The 26486-nt window shown below is 42.8% G+C and overlaps 1 protein-coding gene across 1 annotated transcript in view; it reads left to right on the forward strand.

The window, feature by feature from the left end:
* CYYR1 (cysteine and tyrosine rich 1) overlaps positions 1-22384 on the forward strand; it is a 120280-nt gene extending 97896 nt beyond the window's left edge. Inside the window, exons 4-5 of the mRNA XM_074983460.1 lie at positions 19255-19385; positions 20850-22384. Of these exons, the coding sequence (XP_074839561.1) occupies positions 19255-19385; positions 20850-21007 (289 nt within the window). The 3' untranslated portion in view covers positions 21008-22384. The remainder of the gene's footprint in view (positions 1-19254; positions 19386-20849) is intronic.
* The last annotated feature ends 4102 nt before the right edge of the window (positions 22385-26486 follow it).

The raw sequence follows: 26486 nt of genomic DNA on the forward strand, positions 1-26486 counted from the left end.
CAGAAGGAGCCTTTGCAAGCACGAATTCACAATTTAGCGCTTCATATTTCTTTAGAAATGTAGACTCATTCCCAATCACTTCCGTGCTAACAAAGTAAATTCATACATCTGATATTACAACCATGTTTAACCTGTGCTTATCTAATCACCTCAGTCACAGTTTGTTGACAAGCTCTGCATATTACATTACACAGTATATCCACATGCTTACAGTTATGCATGTATATATATATAAATATATATATATTGCTGGATCAGGGCCTTGGAAGGTAGACTTGCTTCCATTGAAGTCATTGGGAGACCTACCATTGTCTTCAGCGTACAGTAAACCCTCGACATACGCAGCTTCAAGTTGCGCGTAACTCACTTTAAAGTGAGTTAAGTAAAGTTTCATGCTGCTCTGCAGCCCCTTCTACCAGTTGCACAGCTGTTAGACTGACAGCTGTGCCACTGGTGGAAGACAGGGAGAAGCAGCTAGGAAACTGACCAGCCCAGATGGGCTGGTCAGTTTCCCAGGTCACAAGCAGAGCAGAGCTGGGAACCAAGCGACAGCGTGGTTCCCATATCCCCCTCAACTTGTGTGAAAATTTGAGTTATGCAGGAGTTGTTCCTTCAACCCTCAAATAATTCAAGGATTTACTTTAAAAGAATTGGGCCCTGCCCTTCTTACAACTCACAAAAGACATGAGAGTTACCTCCAGAGGGTTCATGCAGATTCTAGGAAGAAAAAAGTTAAAGAAAGTAAACCATCCTGTAAATTTGGCAAGGGAAGGAATGCTGAGATTCACAATTATTTTAGCAGCTAGAATATTCAAAGTCGATTTTATTATTTATTAGTAAGAGGATGGCAATTTAAAGTACTTTAAAAAGAAGAGAAGTAAATTTTTTCCTTTTAGTTTTGGTTCCACTCTAAAGCAGAATTGAATGTCCAGTGTCTTTCTTTTTTTTATGCAAAGATTTGAGGGAAAAAAGCTATGCCACATAATTCAAAGCCAGATAGAATTAATTATTCAGAGTTACAAATTACAATACCAGATAATGTTGCCTTTTTAAAAGATATTTCACAGTTATTTTATTCATCTGACAATGTACATAAAGATATAATATTCTTTTTAAAAATTAGAGTGTAAATGATTAATGAAGTTGGGATTTTAATTTCGCACTATGGATAAAAAAAGATAATTCTGATAGTTTATTTTCTAAAAATACACATTTAATTTCTACTCTACTTCTCTAGCTTTCTTAAAGACAGTAGAATCTTCCTATTTGAATTCTAATTTAATATATCACAACTGTATTTCTTGGGTGTGACTTAAATTCTGAGATTGAAGTGGTAAGAAAATAAAGTCTAAGGCTCCCCCCAACCCCATAAAAATAGTATTGCATCTGTGTTTTAATCTTAAAGATTTCTTTTCGGGTGTCATATATTATTTTGCCGTTTTATGTGTTTTTACACACACACACACACACACACACACACACACACACACACACACACACACACACACACACACACACACACACACGGGATAAAGGAGCAGATTTTTCTTTCTTAAGGGGTGAAATTCACCACCCCCTGCATAAAGCAAGGGTTAATCATCCATTGGCATGTGCCAAGCCCACTTGAGTCTCGTTGACTTTTGGTGGGCTTTGAGTCAGATTCTGTGTGTAGAGAACTCTGCAGGCATTGGAGGAGATGGAATTTACTCCGCAGCCCAGTTGGCCACTGTGGGAACTATTAAGCTGGAGTTCTGACCGCCTCAATGGAAATAGGTATGGTCAGAGCTGATACAGGCAACCTGTTCCAGGATTATTTCCTCCCTGCAGAGGTGCCTTGCTGTTGAAGTGGTGTAGTGGACCTTGCATGAGTGCTCAGAGTGCGTGAATTTCAGCCCTAGCACCATATCCTACTTCTACTGAAATGTGTGATGGTATTAGTGTTAACTCCAGTGGATTCAGATTTGGGACCAAAGTGGCCTTCTGTTTATATTACAATTTTCTAGGGATCTCTTGTCAGATTCTGGTTAGCAATAGTCACACAAAAGCACTCACAGCAAGAAATACAGAGAAATAGAAATGATGTTATGAGTAGAACTTATTTTGATCTTATGTCAGTGCTGTGCTTTAGATGGCCACTTACCATTGATAGGAACAAAATTAAAAGTTACTGGGTTGCTTCCAAGGCAATGTATCTTTTGGCTCTCTACCAGATTGAGGTGATCTGACTATGTAATACTTGTCCCTTGGGCATTTGTTTGAGTAAGTTATTCCTTATAAGTGCAAATTGAGTTTCTTTCCTCAAGGGACTCATCTGGATTTTTGCATTTGCTGGTTAATATTGTCTTTTGATAGCCATTAGTAGATGGCAGTAGAGTTCTTTCTAGTGATTGAATAAAGGAGCACTTAGAACGTACAATGTTCAGCATAAAAAAATCCCTTAGCAATTCTATACAAGCTGTTGGATCTGTTTCTAGAGTATTTGTGTCTTCAGACCTCACCACCAGGAAGGAAAGAATGTTATTCTGGGCTTTACCCTTTCCAGGGCTGTGAGAGATGGTTTGAGTCAGTAGAATATAATCTCACAAGAAGAATCACAGTTTGGTTTAGGACTCTCTTGCTGTATTACAGTTTGCCTACATATGCTAAAACACCTCTCAACTAGAGTTGTATCTTTCTGTTTTTAAGATGTTTGGTTTCCAGCTCTAACTTTTGCTTTTCAAGGTACAGAACTTCTCCAATTCAGCCAGGTATTTTTGCATTCCTGAGTCTGTTCTTTTTAATTGTAATAGTCACAAACACATTTATTTTTATTTTTGTTAGTTTATTTTGACCTTTGGTTTTCAGGTTTTGATTTTAATAATTCTTTCTTTAATAATGCTGTAGTATCTCGAAGAAAAATGACTGTGTTTTAACCTTTAAGACTAAACAATAGCTGTTCCCTCTCAAATACACTGGGAGAGGGAGCAAGTAGCCTTCCTCTGTGTGTGTGAGTGGATGCATGTGGGTAAGAGGTTTATCTAGTACTTACCACTGTTCTCTGCAACACACAGACTTGTAACATCCTTGTCTCCCCCAGTGCACTAGTGCAGGAGATAGTCATCAGCTGGATGTTTGTGTTCCCAGGCTGAGTGAGGCGTACTTGTTTGTGCAGTCTCAGGCATATACTGCCATAGACAAAGCATATCTGGACTCAGTTCCCACTGTGCACCAGCGATTGCCAAGTCTCTACCCTGAGTATTATGATAGCTTTGTTCCTCACCCTGGTAAAATGCAACCTTCATGTGATTCAACCACTTAATGTTCTTCCCACAAGCTTGTGCGCTTCTGCCTCACAAGGCTGTAATTAAGGGCCTAGTCTTGTGTGATGTTCTCAGTGAAGTCTAAAATCATATACAAGTTGAAATGTGGATCAAGTTCACTGACAACCTCCTAAATGCACCTGGCTTTGAAGCTATGCCACGTCCATTGTGGCTGCAAACCCAAGTGAAGCTTTTGGATTTTGCCAAATACCAAGTTCAAAAGTGCAAATGAAGGCTGCAAACTGAAAGCAAATAAAATGTTCAGACAAATCCAGTGGAGCAAACACACAGAATTTGGCAAAGCCACTTCTGAAGCGAGCTGGTGGAAATATGAGAAGCCAAATGTTTTCAGAAGCTGATGTAAATAAAATTGGTGCCCGAAACAGGACTTCAAACGTATACCAATCAAACCCTAGTCCCAGGATTCTGATAGGCACTTTTTAATGGTAGTATTGTCCCAGAAATACCAGGGACCAAAAGTAACAAAAGAACATAGCCTAAAACAAGAAAACGGTGATTACACTAAGCATGACACCGTCTCCTTCCTAGCTAGAGATACAATGTCTGGGTCAGGCCCTTGAGCAAGCATAACAAAGTGGAACATATCAAAAAGTGGAAATTCCATTGCAGCTTCCATTTCCTTTCCAGCCAGCTCTGAGAAAACTCTTAACTTTATGAGGTTACAATGGGAGGACTGTGGGGAAGGGAGTAAAGGAATTGATTAGAAAATAAAGAAAAGACACATCAAACTAATTTGGGCCTCTGAGGTTCAAGTACATTTGTAGCACTTTGCCATTTTACCTGTTTGAGCTAAGTCAATAATTGGAAGCTTGGGGTGCTGTCCTGATCAAAATACTTTCAAGTAAGTAGAAATGCTATCAATTCTGATACCACAATATTAATAGCATTTTTCTGTATCACTTTTGTTTTAAATTAACTGGATTCACAGGTTTTTCAAGGGGCAGTAAAATCTTTTAATTTCCTTATGATTGGACTGATTATTTCAGGGCTTCAAAGCTATGACCTGGATCTGTGCCCTTTTAAAATTCAACTTCAAACACAGAACAGATCTAGACTGATAAAAATGTAGTTGCTTAGTCATTATCCAGTTATAGCCTGAAGCCATTTCCTGCTATGCAAAACATAGTAAATTTACTCTTACCTTGTCTGCGCTGGTTGTCTCCCACAAACACATCTGATTTTTCTGCCTTTCACATAGTGTCATAATCCTATCTGATGAGCTGTTCAGGACGGAAACTTTCTTCTTGGGACTTGCAGACTCGTGCCCTGATCCTTGATGGGACACCTAAGCACTACTCTAGTACAAACTAATAATGATGTTCTCCTATGTGAAATCATTTAAGGATGTCACATATTTTCCCGCACCAGGGTTGGCTCTGGTGGGCAGGCAGGGCCAAAGTCCAAGACTAAAGGATGTGGATTTCAAACTGCAATGTCCGTAATACCCTGGAGGAGACCCTATAGCTGTGGGCACGCATGCACTAAAACTCTTGTTCTGTGGATACATGACTTCATTTCCAAGGTCACATTAGCAATTTCCAAAAGCACTCAGTTCATTTCCTGTTGCCCCCCGCCACACACACACACAAGAAATAAAATCGACAAAAAGACTTTTACCTGTATGTCCTGAATATACTAAGCAGGGCATCTGGTGTTATCCTCCGTGGGGGCAAAGGGCAGAGTTGTAGACGAACTAAGATACTTCTCTATTGTACAGCGGGTGGGGAAGGGAGAGTTATCACATCCCCTTCATAGTGTGTTTCAAGCATCCTGCAAGCTCGCAGGTGTCACGTTGAAGGTATTTTGGAACAGGCTAGAGTAGCGTGTCTAAAACTGTGTTCTGCAGAACAGTGTTGTTTCGGTGAACAGCTTGTGGGTGTGTTGCAACCCTCTGACACTTTTTTGATATCATGCATTGATGGTACATAATTTCAGTTGTTAAAACCAGAGACAAGGTTACTTCTTCATTGTTACGATACCTGATTAAATTACTTCGTTTTGGTTTTGCTCTATATGTTGCTGTTGGTTTTTGTTGTTGTTGTTGTTATATTTTGTTCGAGTTTGTTTGTTGGTCTGACAACAGGTTTTTTTAAGAATACGTTCTGAGGTGTTCCTCATTAAAATATTATTGTTTGGTGTTCTGTGGTCTCAAAAAGTTTAAGAAACACTGGGCTCGAGGATCCATAATTATATAAGGCATTCGGCCCTTTCTCCCTGTGGGGGATGAGCACCTGGCTCTTCCAGGATTCTCCAGTGAAGCTTACTTGGAACACTCTGTAGTACTGTGTTCTTAAGAGGCCCCATGCCGACTTCTCCACAGCCCAGACGGCTCAGGCTAGGTGCCAAAGGGAGGAGTGTGTGGCTGTGCATAAAGGAAGTAAACACCCTGTGTTTGCATGTTTCTGAAAAGATAAGCTCTCTGGAAAGTCCATCCAAGGATTACACAGAAACCAAAACAAACTGTAATTTTGTATCCCTTTGTGCTGTAGTGCATATGATTTCCTCTCTGGAAAGGATTTATCCTTTAAATATGCCCGGGCTGTGCTTCACGGGATGTGCAACCTTGTAACAAACTTGCCGGCTGTGACCTGCACTTCGTGCATTGAAAAATACTGGAATACAAAAGATATTTCTCTTAACCCCATGTTGCGTTAGGTCCATCCTGAGCTGCCATCGGAGAAGGACGGAAGGTTAGGGTTTGCAGAGTTATGCCCAAAGGGCTGCACTTTGCTTTTTCACAGTACTTGAACTTCTCAAGGCACTTGGTTGGCAAAGCTGTTAAAAAATAACTCACCTGGTGAGTATCAAAGTGGGGGTGGAAATCAATTTGGATGGAACGAAACATCAGCAATGAATTTAAATGCATAATCTGAGCAAAACGGAATTAATGAAGTAAGGGTTGAAATCCTAAATTAGCTGGTGGTGTGCTTTTAACATGTTGATTAGTGCTCAGATCTTTAAAGCCGTAACTGATTGATGAACATAATACTACCTTCAGATGTTTGCTTGGGGAATTTTAGTTTAAAAAAGGAGTTCCATGTAGAAGGCACCACCTCGGCTGGGCTCTTGCTCTCATTGGCTACGTCTACACGTGAAGCCAACATCGAAATAGGCTATTTCGATGAGTAACGTCTACACGTCCTCCAGGGCTGGCAACGTCGATGTTCAACTTTGACGTTGCGCAGCACCACATCAAAATAGGCACTGCGAGGGTACGTCTACACGCCAAAGTAGCACACATCGAAATAAGGGTGCCAGGCACAGCTGCAGACAGGGTCACAGGGCGGACTCAACAGCAAGCTGCTCCCTTAAAGGGGCCCTTCCAGACACAGTTGCACTAAACAACACAAGATACACAGAGCTGACAACTGGTTGCAGACCCTGTGCCTGCAGCATGGATCCCCAGCTGCCACAGAAGCAGCCAGAAGCCCTGGGCTAAGGGCTGCTGCCCACGGTGACCATAGAGCCCCGCAGGGGCTGGAGAGAGAGCATCTCTCAACCCCCCAGCTGATGGCCGCCATGGAGGACCCAGCAATTTTGACATTGCGGGACGCGGATCGTCTACACGGTCCCTACTTCGACGTTGAACATCGAAGTAGGGCGCTATTCCAATCCCCTCATGAGGTTAGCGACTTCGACGTCTCGCCGCCTAACGTCGAAGTTAACTTCGAAATAGCGCCCGACGCGTGTAGCCGCGACGGGCGCTATTTCGAAGTTAGTGCCGCTACTTCGAAGTAGCGTGCACGTGTAGACACAGCTATTCTGTCCTGGGCAAAGAAATGGAAGAAGGGGGCTTTAAGCCATTTTTGCATTCCCTGTAGTCTTGGAACCATAAGGGGTACTACTAAGCATGTGGTGTAAATTAGAGTGACCTCAAAGGTACAGTAATCCCTCAAAATGCGTGATTTTGTTGCGCTTAACTCACATTAACATGAGTTGAGCGCAACTCAAAATCCTGCTCCCCGCAACCCTGGCTCAACCTTACCCCGCACAGCCCCAGTTCAACATCCCCCCCGCACCACCACCACCACCGCAGCCCAGCTCACACAATCCCCCATGTGTGCTGCTCCAGCTCACCCCCTCCACCTGTGCGCGCGGCTCTAGCTTCCGACACCACCCCCTCCCCCCCACATGTGCAGTTCTGGCTCACCCCTTCCCCCCTACACGCAGCTCTGGCTCAACTCCACCCCGCAACCCCCCTTCAGATCAAAATTTTTGGAGCTGTATAGCTGCACCCATCAGAAACAGTCCAAAGGCTAGGTGGTATCACGGGTAACAGAGGACCTGAGCAAGACGGAAGAAGCTTGGACTGAACTTGGAGCTTTGCTGGGTGTGAGTGGGACACGCAGGGAACAGATTTGTGAGGAAGCAGGATTGTTAGGGAGTTAAGTAGCCTCCCCGCATGAAGACCCTGGCTGATCCCAAGCCTCTCCCCTTCATCAGGCACATCTGCCTCTGTCCCCACACTCCTCATTCTGTTGGATCCCTGGAGCCACCTCCCCTCATCTCCATGTGTTCCTACAGCCCTCCCTCCCCTATCTGGCCATGCACTCCTACTCCCATTCAGCCCCTAGTTCAATGCTGTCACCTCACTAACTTCTCCAGCTGCGCTCCAGTTGGTGGCCCACACAATAGCCCAGTGTGTCCCACTGTGTCGTGACCTGGCTCCACAGGGCAGGTGCTGTGATGAAATTCTACCCCCAGGGGAATTCTGTGCCATTGCACCCACACACAATTTATTTTTCCCCACAGAAACTAGTTTCTTTTCTACAAGTGCTTCATCTGTGGAGCTGGGCTGAGCCCAGCGCTCTTAAAGGGGTCAGTTCACGGTGTGGCACACACAATTATATTAGTTTAAAATGCATTACAGAATTAAAATAGTACAAGCCTCTGGTATGGACAAATTTATACAGTGAACCTCCAACTGGTATGTAGGTTGTGTTCATGGGCAACCATGCATCAGTGAAATTTTGTGCAAGTTGGGACCAAGTGAGGGAGGAGCCCCCGATCCTGGCTGTGCCTGGCTCCTGGCTCCTCTCCACTCCTGGCGCATACCAGTGCTACCTTTTCCCCTCCAAGCCTGTGGCCCTAGAACAGCATGCCCTGTTCATGTTGGTAGCTGTTCTGGCATGATATTGGTGAGTGAAAGGCAGAACTGCAGCACTTCTGGGGCAGAATGTACATTGTGCGGGAAAAAATAAATTTCTTCAGGACATAAGAAGTCTGCACTTGTGCAGAGGTGTAGAATTCCCCTAGGAGTAATTATTGATGTGGTGCCAGCAGCTGACAACAAATTAACTAACTGAGACTTCAGAGAGCAGATTGTGAAACGAGAGCTTCCTTATCGTACCAAAACATACAGTTGACATGAGCATCCACAGTACCTGATCGTACTGGCCATCATATGTCTTGTAAGAACAATATTTTATGCACCGTAATAGACCAAATTTTTGTAAATTTCCCAAAGTGAGCTACCCCAACATAGGGACTTTTATCCCAGTACACAAGCCTTCCGACTTACACGATTACACTTTCGTGTTACTTGCAAAAACATGAGTCAAAATTGTGAGCGGCAGGGAGCCAGGAATCAGGTGGCAGCCTGGCTCCCAGCTCCCCTCCGCTTGTGGGAGCCAGGAAACTGACTGCTGTGTTAGTCAGTTTCCTGGCTCCAGTGAGTGGTGGGGAGCCAGGAACCAGGCCACCACCAGGAACATTGTGGGAACTGGAAGCCAGGCTGCTGCCCAGTTCCCAGCTCCCCACTGCTCCTGGGACCCAAGAAACTGACCAGTGCGGTAGTGCTAGTCAGTTTCCTGGCTTCCACAAGTGGTGGAGAGCCAGGAGTGGAGGGGAGATGGGAGCCAAGCACAGCCAGAATCGGGGGCTCCTCCATCACTTGGTCCCAACTTGCACAAAATTTGACTGAAGCGTGGTTGCCCAGGAACGCAACCTACGCATCAGACAGGGGTTTACTGTGTAACTTTGGCTATACCAGAGGCTTGCACTATTTTAATTCTGTACTGCATTTTAAACTGATATAATTGTGCGTGCCACACCGTGAGCTGACCCCTTTAAGAGTGCTGGGCTCAGCCCAGCTCCACAAATGAAGGGAATAAGTCCAAGTGGCAAGGGATGGAGGCAAGTGGCTCTGAACCAGGCCTGCTGAGAAAGGTAAGGGCAGCTGGAGATTGGGGGAGACTTAAAGAAGCCAAGATGGCTGCATGAGCTGCTCTATGTAGAAAGCTACCAGGTAGGGGTTTGGGTAAGGGCAGTTCTTTGCAGAGCAGCAGTCAGCTAGGAAGCAAACCATCTAGAGCAGGGACTCAGCAGGGACAGGGCTAAGAGTTGTGTGTTATGGGCTGTGGGACAGCTGGGGAGACTGGGTGGAATTTTTGAATTTTGTATTAATAAACCAGTCCCCAAGATGATGCAGGGAAGCTCGTGAGTCATTGTGGACCTAGAGGAGCAGCAAGCAAGGTCCAAAGCCAGCCTGGTTAAGTACTCTTTACATAGCAGTAGAAAAACTCTGTGTAGATGAGCTCTTTAAATTTTGGGAAAACCTCTACATTGTTTCATACACGTGATCAATAGGAGGTGATCAATAGCCACAATTACACTGAAGCAAATGTAACTTATGGATCATAGGCATTTTATGCTTCCAAGGCACATAAGCCACAGTGCCAAGTAGGTGTCGCTGGAAATAGTGTATTTGTTTCCTTCATCCAAGGTTGAAGTTCACTTCGTTTGCATGAATTCCACATTACCAAGCTTTCTGCAGAGGAAGGAAGTCAAGCAGGTGAAATCTGCCCACACCAGTGTAGGATTATGGTGTGGAGCTGGAGTACAGTCACTGTCCTGGCCCCAGCAGTCACTCCCACAGCCTACAAGTTAGAGGAGCAGTGTGCAAACATGGCCAGTCATGCCCCTCTCACCATTCTTGGGGTTTGGCGCACCCTCCTGCGAGCCACCCAATTCTGAAGGCCAGCAGCAGTGCAAACAGAAGGGTGACAGCGTCCCAGCTAGCAACTGCCACTTTCCAGGCACACAGCTCTGAAGCCAGCATCACTGCCAGTAGCGACCCAGAAATGCTGGAGGCAATGCTGTTGCTGGTGACATGCTGCCTTCAATGTCAACTAGCCAGAGGTTGGCAGCTGCTGGCCAGGGTGTTCATGGCGTTGGCAATGTGGTAGGGTTGTACTTTTTTCATCCCCCAGCCATTCCACAATATAGACTTTTTTTTATTTTGTTCCCATTATTACCACAGTGGGGATCCCAGTTTCTTCACCCCTCCTTCCAAGAACCTCTTGCACTCTGCACCCCATATTTGCACACTGCTAAGTTAGAGTAGTAGCTAATGTCCGTCCGCCATTTGTGCAGGGTGTTAAGGCCACTGAATCCCCACAGTAGCAGATTTTATGGCCATTCTCCTTTTCATTTACCCATCACCACCCTCACTCAGCCTATGTAGTGTGTTAAGCAAGACCTCTTATGTCAGGGGTCGGTAGTTTGCCAGAGTGAGCCCTTGGTGAGCCACCACTGCTTTACTGGTGTGTGCCGGCAGGTAAGGCCACTTGAAGCTGCCATTGGCTCTGAATTGCTGTTCCCAGCCAATGGGAGCTGTGAGAAGTGACACAGTCCAGGATGCTGCTCTCGCAGCTTCCATTGATGGGGCACAGTGATCCACAGCCAAGGGAAGCTGCAAGTGCCCATACCAGCAAACAAGCAGGTAAATACAGCACTGGCAGCCTGCCAGAGGCTAACTGTAGTGAACTGCATCCAGCCAGCAGACCGGTTATTGGCCACTGCTGTCCTGTGCAATACATCTGAAGTTCAGAGGCTTCTTGGATTACTGTTTACTGGCAGCTTCCCTCTGCAGCCCAGCCGAAGGTCTTAAGTTATCCTGTGGGCCTTGCACCAGCTGAAATGTTGACTGGTAAAGCGCAAAAGCCGTGTTAGAGACGAGGGGAAGGAAACATGTCTTTTCAGTATTTTATTGTTACCTTGAGAATGTCTCTTGGAAATTCCCTTTTAAAAAAAAATCTTGTCCCCATTTACATTTCTATGTAGTCTTTTGGCATTACTATTTCTATGGCTGTATTTTTTCCCCCATGCATATCTTTCTTGTGAAGGACCGTGCATGCTGTTTCTTTTAAACTCTTGTGATGCAAAGTTTTCTCTTGCCTTCAAATCTTCCTAGTTGCTATGTGATTCTGCTGTGCAGTTTCTAGGTCTTCCTTTGCTTTACTGCCCTTTTTTCTAAAGACACTCTCCCTTGAAGAAACTTGCAGTGGTGATAGCATGAAAAATGTCATCCGTAGCCTCTTAGGTACTTAGTGAAAGAGAGAGAGAACGTGCATTTTATAATGTGAGAGAAATTTGTTTATAGGGTATTTAATTGAAAAGCATGAAAATAGAAAACAATTTGACCATGTCAGAAGAGTAAGTATATTTATGATTTTGATACCTTGTAGCCATAACAAAGGTTATCCACAAATGAGCATGTGTTTATTTTCACGTCATATCCACAAACAGTTTTTCCAACCGAGTCATGCCAGGACTTGAGTCTGAGAGTTTTAGCCTTTTGGAGCCTGATTTTCGGAAGTACAGAGTTCTCATAGTTTCCAGAGTGCTTCCAGCTGAAGTTAATGGGAGCTGTGTGCACTCAGGACCTCTTAATAGCATGTTCATATTATTCAGCTGATTAACAAATAGTACTTTCATGCTGTTACATTCTCTTCAAAATCCTCTTAATCTTTTTTAAATGTGAAATATCAGCTCACATAACAATGTGAAACATATTACCTATGGGCCTGAGTCACCAGGTTTTGGATCATCCTTTATTTGAACAGAGAAGCCATCTTAGGGTAAGAAGCTCCTTTCCATGTTCCATGCTCTCACTAACAAACTAAACGCCACTTTAACAAGAAACCTGACTTCATGATTAGAAATGAAAATGTTTCAATCTTTGGGAATGTTTTTGCACTCGTTATTATAGAATGTAGGGCCAGGTCTATATTTAAAAGTTTAGGTGGCAGGACTATGTCAGTTACGGGTGTGTTCTGTTGCATTTCTTCGTGATTTAGTCTACCATTAAAAACCCTGCTAAATAAATTCTTTCTTATCCAGCAGCCCTGGGACCGTGAGGTTGCTGGATATTCAAATACTCTGGATATGAGAGAGGTATGCCTCGCAATGCATAACACTAAGGAAAAACAAGATTTGATATTACGAAACAAACAAATGCACACAGAGTACTTTATTTACCAACAGCAGTAGTATTGTACACTGTAAACCTACACTGTATTTGCTGTGTTTATTTGTATTTACATTTGCTATACAATAGGGTCTCGACATTCGTGAGTGCCACATTCGCAAATTCAGTTATTCTCCAGTGTCCTCGCTTCTCCAGGGCAGGCAGCGCTGGCGGCTGCCGCTGCTTCCCCAAGGCTCCAGGCAGGGAGCGCCGGCAGCTGCTGCCACTTCCCCAGGGCTCCGGGGCGGTGAGCATCAGCAGCTGCCATGGCTTCCCTGGGGCCCTAGGGCAGGAAGCACCCATGGCTGCCACTTCCCAGGGCTCCAACCCTACTCCCCCATTGATGAAAATCAACATTGCAAGTGTTCTGATCACAGAACCCTCACGAATGTTGAGATCCGACTGTACCATACTTACAAAAAACGTAACTAAAATTAACTTTTGGTTCAAATGCTGGTTATTTGAGAGTTCCAGATAATAGATTGCCAGATACGAAAGAGTTTACTGTAGTACTAACAAAACGTGTTTGGTCTTGCTTAGCTTTCCCACTGAGCCATTGTAACCTATACAGGTTGAACCTCTTTAATCTGGCACTCTCTCATCTGTCAACATCCGTATCTGACATGATTATTGTTAACCAAATGACCACTTATCATGGGTGGAGCCAAGTTTCATGTGGTCCCATAAACTTTGTTTCCAGCCAGCAGTTGACCATTGTTTACAGCCACCATTGACCTCCCGTGGTCCAGAAATTCTCTCATTTGGCACTGGTGAAGTCCCAAGGGTGCCTGACTAAAGAGGTTCAACCTGTATTTGCAAAAACACTCTCTTTTTTTGCAAGTAAACTATCTACACAGGGCGGCTTTTCCTGACATATCTATCCTGGGAAACTTAACAATAGACACGAGCTAAGTACCAGTATGGTATCTGAATACTAATAGCATTCACTCCTCATCCAGGTACGTGAACAGATTTTGTCCCGTGAGGAGTAGTGAGTAATCCCCTTGACTTCAGTTCTGCTCTTGTAAAATATTAGGTCAGCATAGGGAGTGCAGAAGCTGGCACACAGTATTTATACTGTTGTATTTGTAGATCAACCCGTGGTTCCAGAGAAGTGGTGAGCACGTGGTTTTGCCGCTGGGGGAGAGCTTTGAGAGCCATAGTGACCCTGTCACAGTGTTTTGGATTCCCCTCAATTTGTAGACTTATCATGAAAAAAAAAATAGCAAAAATGTGTAAATCTCAAGCGCTTGAGTGAATGAGTGGGGTAGAATAGATTTGCATATTTGGAAAGTTACTGTTCAACAGTAGAACAGTTAACGTGGGAGACTTGTTGTACACATACAAAGGAAAAATAAAACTAAAATTGTAACCCGCAGTCCAGGGATGTTTGGTTTTCAGGTTCAGTTTCTTCACCCTAGGATATCATTTGAGCACAGCAAGGTTCTGTACCATTTTCTGATATTGCACACCCGGGGAAGGTCACAATGATTCATCCACTTAATGGATATAATAGAAGCATTCACAGTTCTGCAGTTATTTATAATAAATGGAGCTTTCATTATGCCTTTGTTTTTTGTTTAGTCTTATATTTTGGTAATGTCATCAGAAGACTCTTTGGAAGTGAAAGACTATCTCATAGCAGCTTTTCAGAATTTTAAATATTTTTAATGCACCCGTTCTTCCAAACATAGCTAACCTGCAGACAGAGAGAACTGGATGAACTCAAAAACTGGAAGATCTACATCACATATTCTAATTTTGCAACATTCTGCCTGTCTGCACTAAGACAAAACTTCGAAATGGCCATGCTAATGGCCATATCGAAGAATACTAATGAGGTGCTGAAATGCATATTCAGTGCCTTATTAGCATGCTGGTGGCTGCTGCACTTCGAAATTGCCGTGTTTCACTGCCGCACAGCTCATCCACAGTGGGATCCTTTACAAAAGGACCCCGCCAACTTTGAAATTCCCTTATTCCTATCTGCTGAACACCCTGTTTAGTTTAGTCTTAGTGTAGACATAGCCTCTGTTATATTACAAATAAGGGCTTCATAGTGTCACATTTCTGGGCTTGAGTCTAAGGCTACATCTGCACTTACCAGGAATGTCAATGGCTGATACGCCAATACCTAAAATCAACTTTGCAGCCGTCAACTTTGGTCCCTGTCCTCACTGCAGAAGACCCACGGGAGCGCTTGTCCCATTGACATTCCTTAATCCTTGTGGCTCACAAAGAGTTCTGATGTCGATGTTGACCCCGGAATGCACCGTTTTGCGCATGTGCAAAACGGTGCCCCAGAAGATCGAACCTAAGCATTTGATTTTTCCGCGGCCACCGTAGACCTAGCCATAGTATGGAATAATTGCTCCTGCTGAAGAATGTTGCGGGTTAGAGCAGCAAAGTGATTTAAGCACCTACTTGCCATTTTAGACAACGGTATTTAAAATGTAAACTCTCAGAACCTCTGCATGGTTGCTGCCTAACCCTGTAGGGGTATAAAGTCCTTAGGTGACTCCATTTAAAGACCTCTACGTTCCTGTTAGTGAGCACAAAGCTCTCTAATTCCTAACACCACTGAGCTGCTCACCATGTAAGCCCTGGAAGCATTCCCAAACTAGGTTATCCCTACCTATCTCAGTTGCAGGGCTGGCTATGGCAGAGATGTCTGAAGGCTGCCTACAGCATTGGGCCCCCTACAGGATGTGGAGGAGTTGTCCCAGTGTAGCCAGACAAAGTCTCCCCCTTACAAGCCAGCTTGCTCGCTGCCCCCCCGCCACTGAGAAGCACATAGGGCACGGAAACGGCTGCTGACAGCACAGTCTTTGATGCCCTCATTGAGGCCCAGATATGCTAGCTTATCGTGACCCTGAGAAGCAGAAAGTACAGCTAGAAGGCTAACAGGCCAGACTGTCAACATGAGACGGAGGGGGACCCTCAGAAATCACCCCAGCTGGCATTGATCGATATGATGCACACACACAACCATCCCAGAAGGGGACGTGCCCCGCCCACACAAAAGAATGTCCTGTACTCCTAAATTGCTTATCTCTTGTCTTACAAGTGCAAACTAAGTAGAAATACCCTTGTAACAAACTGGCGTCACAAAGACAGACCAGTATGATCTGGCACCATAGATAAGAAAGAGAATACGTAACCCAAAGGGGTATAAAAGGTGGGTCCAGCAGAACTCTAACTTTGAGTGCATTCCACCAACTACCTGCTGGTCGGGTCAGGTGATTGCCTCCCGAGGTCCACAACTGGGGACGCCCAACCTCGTATTCGTCTTTCCGCGGAATTGAGTGACCGATCCAGCTTGGCTACGCTGGTATCGAGAGACGCAGAGAGGGTGAGATACACCCATGCTAGGTCTCCGACTTTTTGTGCACAGCTAAAGAATTAGAGCTCTGTAGCTAGTATCAAGATATCATTGTGTTAGATGGTAACAGATATCTTTGTGTTGGATTGTAACGTAACTTGTTAACACCTGTACTTTGCTAGCATATAAGAAGTAAACAATAGCCTTTTGTAACCACACGCTTATAACTGTAGCTTAATAAACTTGTAACTAGTTAAGATCCAAGCCTAACCATTTTGTTAACCCTTTTGTTACTGCAACACAGCCGGCACAACAAAAAGAACTTTAACCATTTGGTTACTACAGCCTGGCCGTGGGTGAGAGTGCTAGGAGCTGCCTGCTCTAACAGTAAAAAACTGGGTTGCTTAGGACCCAGGGGAGTACCTCACCGCACATTACCCGGCCACCGGCTAACACCCAGTATGCATTATACTCCAGTAGTCCAGTTGTTAGCTCATGGGAGACAGGGGTTTAAAACAGCACTTCGAGTGAGTCAGAAAAGGCACTTGAAGCTAAGGTTTTTAACATCCCAGGTGACTGCCCTCTTTTTTAGGGTTTTCTGAAATATGTTATATATGCACTGTGCGAGTGAGAATGACTCTGTAGCCCAGTGGGTAGAGCACTGTCCGGGGTGACCCTGGTTCCATTACCTGCTCCAACAACTATAAAGATATTTAATAAGCAAGTGGCACAGCTTGAGTGGGAGTGATTGAGGGAGACCTACCCCAGAGCAGCCCCTTGTCTCCTAGCATGTGGCATGCCTGCAGTGCAGGAGGCCTGATTTCAAGATGGGCAGAGTGCGGACTGGATTCTGTGCTGAGCAAGCCCTCTAAGTGCTGGGCTGTCAGCTCTCAGGAGGTGCTACTGCCACTGTGTTTTGTGAGAAAGGGCTGGCTTAGGTGCCAAGCATCAGGAGAGGGTTCGCGGTGGTGAGTCCTGAAGGGAATGTGGCATCTTAACTCCCTTTGAGGGTATAAGCACAGTCTTCGTATTTCCTAGGTTTCTTTGTGCCTCTATGAATCCCATTCATAGGCACCTGAGCCTACCCCTTCACTGTATAAACAGCCTGGTGCCTCGCTTATGGCTGAGGATTCTCTGGACCACAAAACAGTGAGTCTAAGTTCCCTTTGTGGTTCTAGAAATGCCCTTGGATGCTGAGACACCTCAATACATGGTCTGATTTTCAAAAATATTGGGTTCTTGTGGTTTCTGTTGGCCCCAACTGAAGGAGTTAGGCACTCAACATTCGGACTTGCATTACGGTTATTTATGCTGACTTTTCTGTAGGAAAACCAAAACGTTATAAACCCTATTCATAACCTTCACGTTTTTGCAGTGCATTCTTTATTCTCTGCATTGCAAGATATCCTTGTGTGGCTTACCTGTTATTGATCAAAGTATCAAATTAGAAGGCATAAAACATACATTACAGTCTCCACAAGATTGCTATCTAGAATCCTGGTTTGAAAGTAAAATGAGGCACAGAATAAAAATACTCAATAAGCTGTGTTTTCTCTGTATAAAAGTAATGACTATCAGCAGTTTCTCATACTTTGTTCATGCTTCAGGGACTGCACAGCATAACGAGAATGAGCAGGTCTAAAGTTATCATGGGGGCTGATTTCTGTCTTTCATATTACAACCTCTACACATACACCTGAAAGAAGAATTTTGACCCAAAGTATGACAGCGAATGGGCTTCCTTCTTCAAGACAGTTTGTAACTACAGTCCGATTAATCACTGTGGGGAAGAGATAACTGGGGTGAATTGAGCACCTTTGACTGTTGTTTTATTTTAATCATTGTGCAAGTAAACATGCTGGAAGCACCAAAAGATGTGGAAAGAACAACCAAACTGAATTTGTTTCTTATTGTTCACAATAGAGAATGTTCTCCTAAATCTATGGGCCTGGAGTTGAACAGGTACACAATTCTGTGTACTAGATAAACTGGTCTGGCTATAGTCTGAAGAAGTGGGTCTGTCCGATGAAAGCTCACCTAATAAACTATTTTGCTAGTCTTTAAAGTGCTACTTGACTGCTTTTTGTTTTGATAGATAAACTTTGTGACCCAAACCATATCAAACACAAGAAAAATGCAAATGGAAACCTACCAGGCAAACACCTTGGGTAGTCTTTGGAATTACTGTGGGAAACATTACCTTTTCTGAAGAGAAAAGAATAGTGTTGCTTTCTAGGGGAAAAACTGCATAATGGGGAGGAAGAGGAGAAACTGGTCTACACAGTATTTAAAAGTAATTTATGTGTGCCCTGGAGTGGGACAATTTAACATACAGTAAATCGACAGACTGACCTAGCTCAATGATCTAGGTCAGTGGTTTCCAACCAAGGATCCACTGACCCCTGGGGTCCACGGGGGTATTGCAGGGGGTTCATGGAAAAAAAAAAAGATAAATAAAAACAACCATGTTTTAAGTTAATAAATAAATAAATAATAAATTTTAAATAAACTGCAAAGTTACAGTCAGTTATTACTTTTAAATTAAATATTTTCTTATAATGTTATGAAGAGTTGTCTGAAAACCTATGTTGTAGTTTCCGTTTTCATTTTTCATAGCAGCTAGAATTGGCTTTGATGGGGGTCTGTGAACAGTTTGGGAGGGGGATGATTGGGGGTCTGCACTAGTGAAAAGGTTGGGAACCACTGTTCTCATCATCGTCACCTTTTCAGCTACTGGCATGTAAGGCAGTAACAAAGGTCCTCCACTTCTGTCTGTCATTGGCCAGCCTCCCAATAGTGCCCTAAGTGTGATTCATGCTCTGCATTTCTACTTCAGCAGTATGGTGCCTTGTTGTCTTGGGTCCTCCTTGTTTCCACTTCCCATCAAGGGTCTAGTGTACAGCAGTCTTTGTGATGGAGCTTCCATCTTTCCTGGGCACGCACCCAACCCATCTCCAGTGTCTTTTCATGATGGTGGCCATGTCACCTTGCTTGCACCATGCAAGCAGGTCCTGATTTGAAATTGTCCTGGGCCAAGAAAAATATGGAGGATACTTTGAAGGCTTCCAGTGTGAAAGGTCGACAATTTACCGAGGTCATACTCTGTCATCTGCCAGCATTCTGATCCTTATAATAAAGTTCTAGGTGACTTTGAATTAACTGTCTTATTTTGTGTGTGTGTGTGTGTGAGAGAGAGAGAGTGAGAGAGAGAGAGAGCTTTCTCTTTGTTTAGATGCTGTGATGCATTGCTATTTGTGGGGTTTCCTATCGTCAATATGCATTTTTGTTTAAAAAGAGAAAATGATTTCTTTTTTCAATTGCCTTTAGCTGAAACTGACTGCATCTTCCCTCTGATGTCACAGAGGCACAACGATAGCAGGAATTGTATTTGGTATCATATTTATACTGGGGGTGATTGCCAGTATCGCCATCTGTATCTGCATGTGTATGAGGAACAATCAGAGAACACGAGTGGGGGTCATCAGAATAGATCTATATTCTTTAATCATTGGATTTCATAGCTGTAGCAGTTTTAATTGGGGTTTATAGAGTCAGTTTTACCCATAGAAATCATGAACTCTCCACTAATGCTGAAAACCTGAGTGAAGCGTATCTTATTTTGTGGTCTAATTTTGTCAATTTTATTGGAATTGCCTGCTAACGGCTTTGTGTTTAATGTATTTTACAAACAGTAAAATCAGTCGTGCTGCACTGCAGGTATTTCCCCTTGCCTTAAAAATGCAATTCCATACCATATTGTCTGGGAAACACAGAACCCTGATCTCTCCATTTCACTATATTTGTGTATGTATCCATATTGCAGTCTCCTATAAGCAAGGTATCTATCTTCCCCCTCACTCCTCTACTTTCTAACTGCACTAAACTTAGCTATAATCCTACTCATTATGGAACGCTGCTTTGCACAACACAGAGAGCTGAGTAATAAAGAGCAATGTCAGACTCATTGTCAGACTGTATCATGATGCCATACGCAGTTACTAATTTCTAAAGAGAAACTTTAGTGTCAGTCACCCTGATACACAAAAACAAAATGGAGGCTCTAGACTTTCCCAACACAAGGCTTTCCTCATTGTCTTTCAGCCTTACCCATTCATCTTTGGTGGGAGAAATTATTAGTTCTCTATTTTGCCTGTGCCCGTTATGACCATCCTTCCTGGAATGGCTCTGTGTTCCAGCAGGAGCAGCGTTTGGACGATGGAACAGGATCTGAGAAGCAGTTTCTCTTTCACCCTTCGTAGACAGGAGCTGTGTTAGATGCAGGTGGTAACCAGTGGGAATCTCTTCCTTCTGCCGCCACTTCAGCTCTGAATAGATTTCATAGAAGTGCCATTGTCTCTCTTTTGCACTGCGATCTGATTGCTTCCTAGAGTGCAAATGTCCTCTCACTGTCGTCAGGCTCTCCAGTCTCTTTTCAATGTAGTTTCAAGGTGGGTCACCTCCCTGATGAGATATGGCACTGTAAAGAAACATATGCTGGGGTATAGGCATTGTCTTTTTGTATATTTGCATGGCACAATGGGGCCTTGACATGAGCTGGGGTCTGCGGTTGCTACCATGATATAAATAAATACTAAGAGTTCCAGATGTATGCTTGCTGGGTTAAACCCTCTGTAGAATGAACAGCCAGTAGAGCTGGTTGGAAGGGGCAAAATAGTGAGCAATTTTAATAGAATTTTCCAAAACTTCCAGCGAGCAAATCTGTGTGTTAGATAGCATTATCACATTTAAGACCAAATCTGTGTGTTAGATAGCATTATCACATTTAAGACCAAAGCCTAAAGTTCTTGTCAGTTCTCACTCTGTCGTATTCAGGTAAAAATCTGACAAACACTAAAGAAAAGACCTCAGGCTTTGTCCCACAATGTGTAGAGCTGTTTCCGACTGGAAACCATCATCTAAATCATACTGATTTGGTTAAATTATACTTTTCAGACTAATTCTTCTTCCCTTTCATTTTCAGTGGCTCCTCTGCCTTATAGCTCTGCATATGAGATGGAATACCCAGCAGATCTACCTCCTTCTTATACTTCAACTCCACAGACTTCAATACAATATCCACCACCACCTCCATACCCTGGATATTCAGGGAAATAATTAACTGGTTTTAAAGAGATGTAAAGTTCCTATTGAATCAGCCAGCATGTTATGGACAGATATTGTTGACTTACGAGCAAAATACAATGGAGCCTACCTCAACAAATGCTGCCAAGTGATAGTGTAATGAATGACAGTTGCTGTCATTCAGAATGACTTTTAAAGTCAGAAGAAAACTGTAGTCCGTTCCAAGTCTCTGTAATTCACAAATAAACTAGAGCACAATAAAAGAAACAGCTACTTGGACTTAGAGCCTGGCCAAGAGTGGCTGGCATCCACCAAAATGCTGCTGGCTTTCTTTAGCAACTTGTTACAGTGAGCTGGAATACTTTTCCATGTAGAGGAGTGTATGATAGAAATGGTTAATAAGCATCCTCTTCAGAGCATGAGACAGTGGTTGGAGTCTGTTCTGCAAGGAAAATTCCAACTGTTGTCTACAGCCCTAGATCATACCTTTCTTTGAAGTGGTATAAATAAGGAATAGCAAGCAAGACAGAAATTATTTATCGACTTCCACTCCAAAATAGGAATACCAGATGACCTGGTATGTGTAGCAGTATATGGGATCTGATGGGTATATTGCAAACAATAATTTTGTGAAGTCACCAAACAGCCAAAATATGACTGGTATTGCTACTGTTGACCAAAACACCAGCTGTTTGAAGTGTCTACTTTTATGAGGATTAAGTCTGGTTTATAGCCAGTAGTCTAAGCACACAGAATATTTTTATATGTAGATTTCACTATAAATTATGGATAAATCTTTTATATGTATTTAAATACCATATACAGGTTTTTTAGATCACTAGATACTACTTTAATTTTGAAAGTACATTTAGATTCAGCAAAATTTTGACATAGTTTTGGAGAAAAAACGAGCAATTTTTAAGGGTTTTTTTCCTTACTCTTTGATTGCTGATTAAACTGTATGAAGATCAGTAGTAATTTTTAATTGAACATTTGTTCTGACAAGCTAATAGTCTACCTAAAGAAAAATACATACAGAGGACCGTAAACATTACCATCAATAGAGAAGATAGGGGAATGATTATGTGCAAGTAATTGGGCTCCATAAATTGAAAGAAGATTAGAGTTGGATTTACCATCCTGTTTAAGAACTGCCCACGCAAATTAGAGGTGGATCTCTTCTCTTCCAGAATTACTTTGAAGGTGTTGTTGGAACAAAGACACAAACATATTTTTATGTAAATTTGCTATTATCCAAAATTTACAGCTGTTGTATGGATTTTTATGGCTTCCTTTATTATTTGTATGTTTTACAACCTATCTATAAGATAGAAGAGAAAAAATGATGTAACACATCAAGAAGTTATGGTGACCAATAAATTATGGAAACAGCCTTTTTTACACATATAAACTCCAAGTAAATTGTGATTCCTAAGGCTCAGAATGTGTTTATTTAAAAACAAGCACATGGGTTTCATGGATATTAATGCATTGCAAATTGAAAATAAAGCTGCTTCACTCAGGACCTGATCCACAGTCTACTGAAGGCAATGGGAATCTTCCTGGTGACATTGGGCTTTGAACTAGGTCCCAAATGAGGAACACCAGAGGGCTGTGACCACACTAGCCCCTCCTTTTGGAGGGGCTATGATAATGTGTCACTTAGGTATATGGCAATGAGGCACCATGATGGTTTTGGGAAGAAGGGGCTTTCGAAATCGGGGTCATTTCAAAAGGCCCCTGGCTACATGGGTGGCATGCGTTTCAAATCAGGCAGTTTTGAAGCACGTGTGGCTGCTATTATGTTAATGAGGTGCTGCATATTCATCACAGCACCTCATTAGCGTATTCTAAAGTGCCACATTACCATAGCCCCTTCCGAAGGCCGATGGCATGTCTACCAATATACCAGTCTGAACTAGTAGTCAGCCTGCATAACAGAGCTAGTATCATTTTGTCTGCATGAAGTCCCTCCTCCTGTCCCACAAAAAGGGCATATTAGTAACCCATACGTTTTTTGCAGCTGATCATACCTGATGATGCTTTTTATGCCAAAATACTTTCTAATGGGAGAGGAAGGTACAAATGAAATGAGTGTTTTTCATTCCCCTCATTTCAGGATTTTCTGTTCTGTAACATCAAAGCACAACTGTGATGTTGCTACTTTTGACCAAAACACAGGCTATTTTAAGTGCTTGCCTGGCATACGCAAATAGATCTCAGAGCAGTTTTGAAGTTCCATTTTTATTTGATAAGCTCATGCCGCACTGTAGCTGAAAACAACCCTTAAAGTTTCCTGAACAAAAAAAGGAAACATAAATGTCTCCTGGATCATAAATCTCCCCTCATCATGATGATCTTTCTTACAGTAAGATTAGCCAGTCCAAATAGTAAAGCACATCTCTTATGGGAAAAAGCATTTCTAGTGATTAGTAAGGAAGCATTGGTCAAGCCCACAAGTTAAGTTGCAGCTTTCAGATTGCACATTATGGTGTACAGATTGTCATGGAGAATAAGGTATCTAGATTGCAAAAGAAGCTCATGTATTTAGGAGGCCAGTATCAGAAATTCATTCTGGAGTCTCACAGAAATGAACAGTGTTTTCAGTTTGTTGGGACTGCAGCCAAAGAAAGCCTTGTGGGGCTTACTTCTACATTAATTTTCTCAAAAAAACCCCTTTTGGGCCATATCAGAGGATAATTCAGTGTAACATAACTGATTTTTGTGATCCCTTGCCCTGTCTGATCAGAGAATGAAGCATAGGACTGCTCCTTTCTTGCAAGTCAGCTGGAATTTTATCAGTGCAGGAATATATATCAGCTTCCATCAGAGCAGATGATTATGTATCTATATGCAGCTGAGTACTTTCAGAGTGTTTAGAGAATAAGTTCAATGGAAACAGCCTTTGTAAAGCAATTGAGATACTTGTACAATATATGCAGATGAAAGAGAGTTTAGAAGATTTATTAAATTTAAGTAATATGGCAAAAAAACAGTTCCTGCATAACCAAAAAGGAGAGTTTCACCATCTTAAAGAGGCGCAGAGTTGTATTTAGTTGAGTTCAGAACTTCAGGTTAGGTAGCATTTATTAAATGTCTTATCAGTTGGATCATCACTGCACACTATTATCATTTTTTCCACTATGTATCTTGTTTATACCTTAAACTTTATTTTGTTTTTATGACTATAAAGAAAATAGATGAACTGATTTTTTTTCTGCAAAAGAAGAAAATGACAACAGCTAAAACCTAATATAACATCTAAAGAGAAGAACTGGTATTAAACTGCAAGTGTCTTTTGACACTTTCACTGATCAAAACCTTGAGTATTTTGGTGGTTTGGAGTCATTCTTCACCGTGCTCTGATGAACCCACCAATGAATGGATTAAAGTAAAGATGGCTTGCCCTTAGCCACGTGTATACTCACATCCCTCAGTCTAAGGTCCTGTAATGTGTCATAATGAGAGAGAATATTAGAATGCAGTTTGTGGCTTTTTTTGGACAATTGGTCTTTTAATCTCTTAACTTGGTAGTGGACAATGCCACTAGTTTGGGTTGCCATTGAACGTTACCTTCACTGCTTGCCTTTGTGAATTGTGTGCTGTGATCCCATGCTCTAGTTCTCATTGCAGCCCCTTCTAGCTCCACTTAGACTTCTTGGAGGGCAAGGTTTCCTATGCCAAAACGAAAGCAGCTGTTCCCAGAAGCTACTCTTCCTTGGATTTGTGGTTTAGCAGATCCACTTAGATCAGGGTGGGCAATATGCTGGATGTGCCTCTCCAGGATTACCCCCAGGTAATATTTACCTGCATGTCCTCAAGTATGAATAGTGACAGAGAGATAGCCGTGTTAGTCTGCATTCTATCAAAACCAAAAAGCGGTCATGTAGCACTTTAAAGACTAGCAAAATAATTTATTAGGTGATGAGCTTTCGTGGGGCAGGCCTACTTCTTCAGATCATAGCCATACCAGAACAGACTAATATAAATTTGTTAGTCTTTAAAATGCTACATGACTGCTTTTGTTTTGATAGAATACAGACTAATACGGCTATCTCTCTGTTAATATTCAACATGCAAGGTGCTCCCTTCAACCGTTTGGAATGGAGATCGATCAACTATATGAAAACACTCACCCAGATGCAGACAGACATCATGTTTCTCCCCTAATGCAAGAAAATGGACATTGTACCCAACGGACTGACAGTGAAAAACCCATTGCAATCAACGTACTACACCGACTACAGCGAGAATCTGTGCTGCACACTCTCTAAGAAACTGAGGAACCACTTGATCAAAATCCTTTACAATAAACAAAAGATGATGAAAAATGAACTCTCTGAACTTGAAACTCTCATTAATAATCAGGCATCCACACAAGATCCCACAGAATGAGACTTTACCTATATGAGACAAGAAATCTATAAAACACCCTTCCACTCCCTACAAAAAAGAAAGGACAATAAACTATCTAAATTACTTCATACCTCAGGATACTACAGCTACAACAACCACAGTTCAACAAACAATATTGTTTACCTTTCCAGCTACAAACTCAACCCAGCAGGAGTCTCTCTTATCCTGGGGTCTTTCTTTCTGCCCCACTTCCTCCATGAACTTAATACAATTCTGTGGTGACCTTGAAGCCTTCTTTCGCTGTCTCTGTCCAAAGGAATTCTTCCAACACACCTATGAACATCAGTCTGTCTCCCACCCCCGACCCCCCACCACCACCACCAGCACCAAAAGAAGATAAGTCTATGTGGACTCCCTCTGACAGCCACAGTGCAAGTCTGGATTTCTACATGCAGCACTTCTGCAGCCGTGCACAGACTGACATTACACGCAAACAATACCAAATGAGAAGCAATCTCAACTATGCTGAATGCTGTGCTGTCCAGAGTCTCAAAAATAATCCAGACATTATAATCAAACCAGCTGACAAAGGGGGTTCTGTTGTCATCATGAATGAGTCAGACTATGAACAGGAGTCAGCCAGACAACTCTCCAACACCACATTTTACAAACCTCTCTCCGCTGATCCCACTTTGGAATTCCAAAAGAAATTACAACAGCTACTTAAGGAACTCCCTGCTGCTACTCAGGACCTTATTCACTCAGACACACCATCTGAGCCCCAGCCTGGATTATTCTATTTACTTCCCAAAATCCACAAACCTCGAATCCCCGGACGCCCTATCATTTCAGGTATTGGCACCCTTACTACTGGACTACCCAGTTATGTAGACTTCCTCCTCAAACCCTACGCCACCAACACTCCCAGCTATTGCTGAGATACCACTGATTTCCTGAGGAAATTACAAAACATCGAAAAATTTCCTGACAATACCATCCTCGCCACCTTGGATGTAGAGGATCTCTACACTAATATTCCCCATGAAGATGGATTACAAGTGATCAGGAATATCATCCCTGCATTACCACAGTCTGACCTCTGTAACGTTGTTCTCATCCACAATTATTTCGGATTTTGGGACAATTTATACCTCCA

The sequence above is a fragment of the Carettochelys insculpta genome, chromosome 1 (genome assembly GCF_033958435.1).
Source record: "Carettochelys insculpta isolate YL-2023 chromosome 1, ASM3395843v1, whole genome shotgun sequence".
Lineage (NCBI taxonomy): Eukaryota > Metazoa > Chordata > Testudines > Carettochelyidae > Carettochelys > Carettochelys insculpta.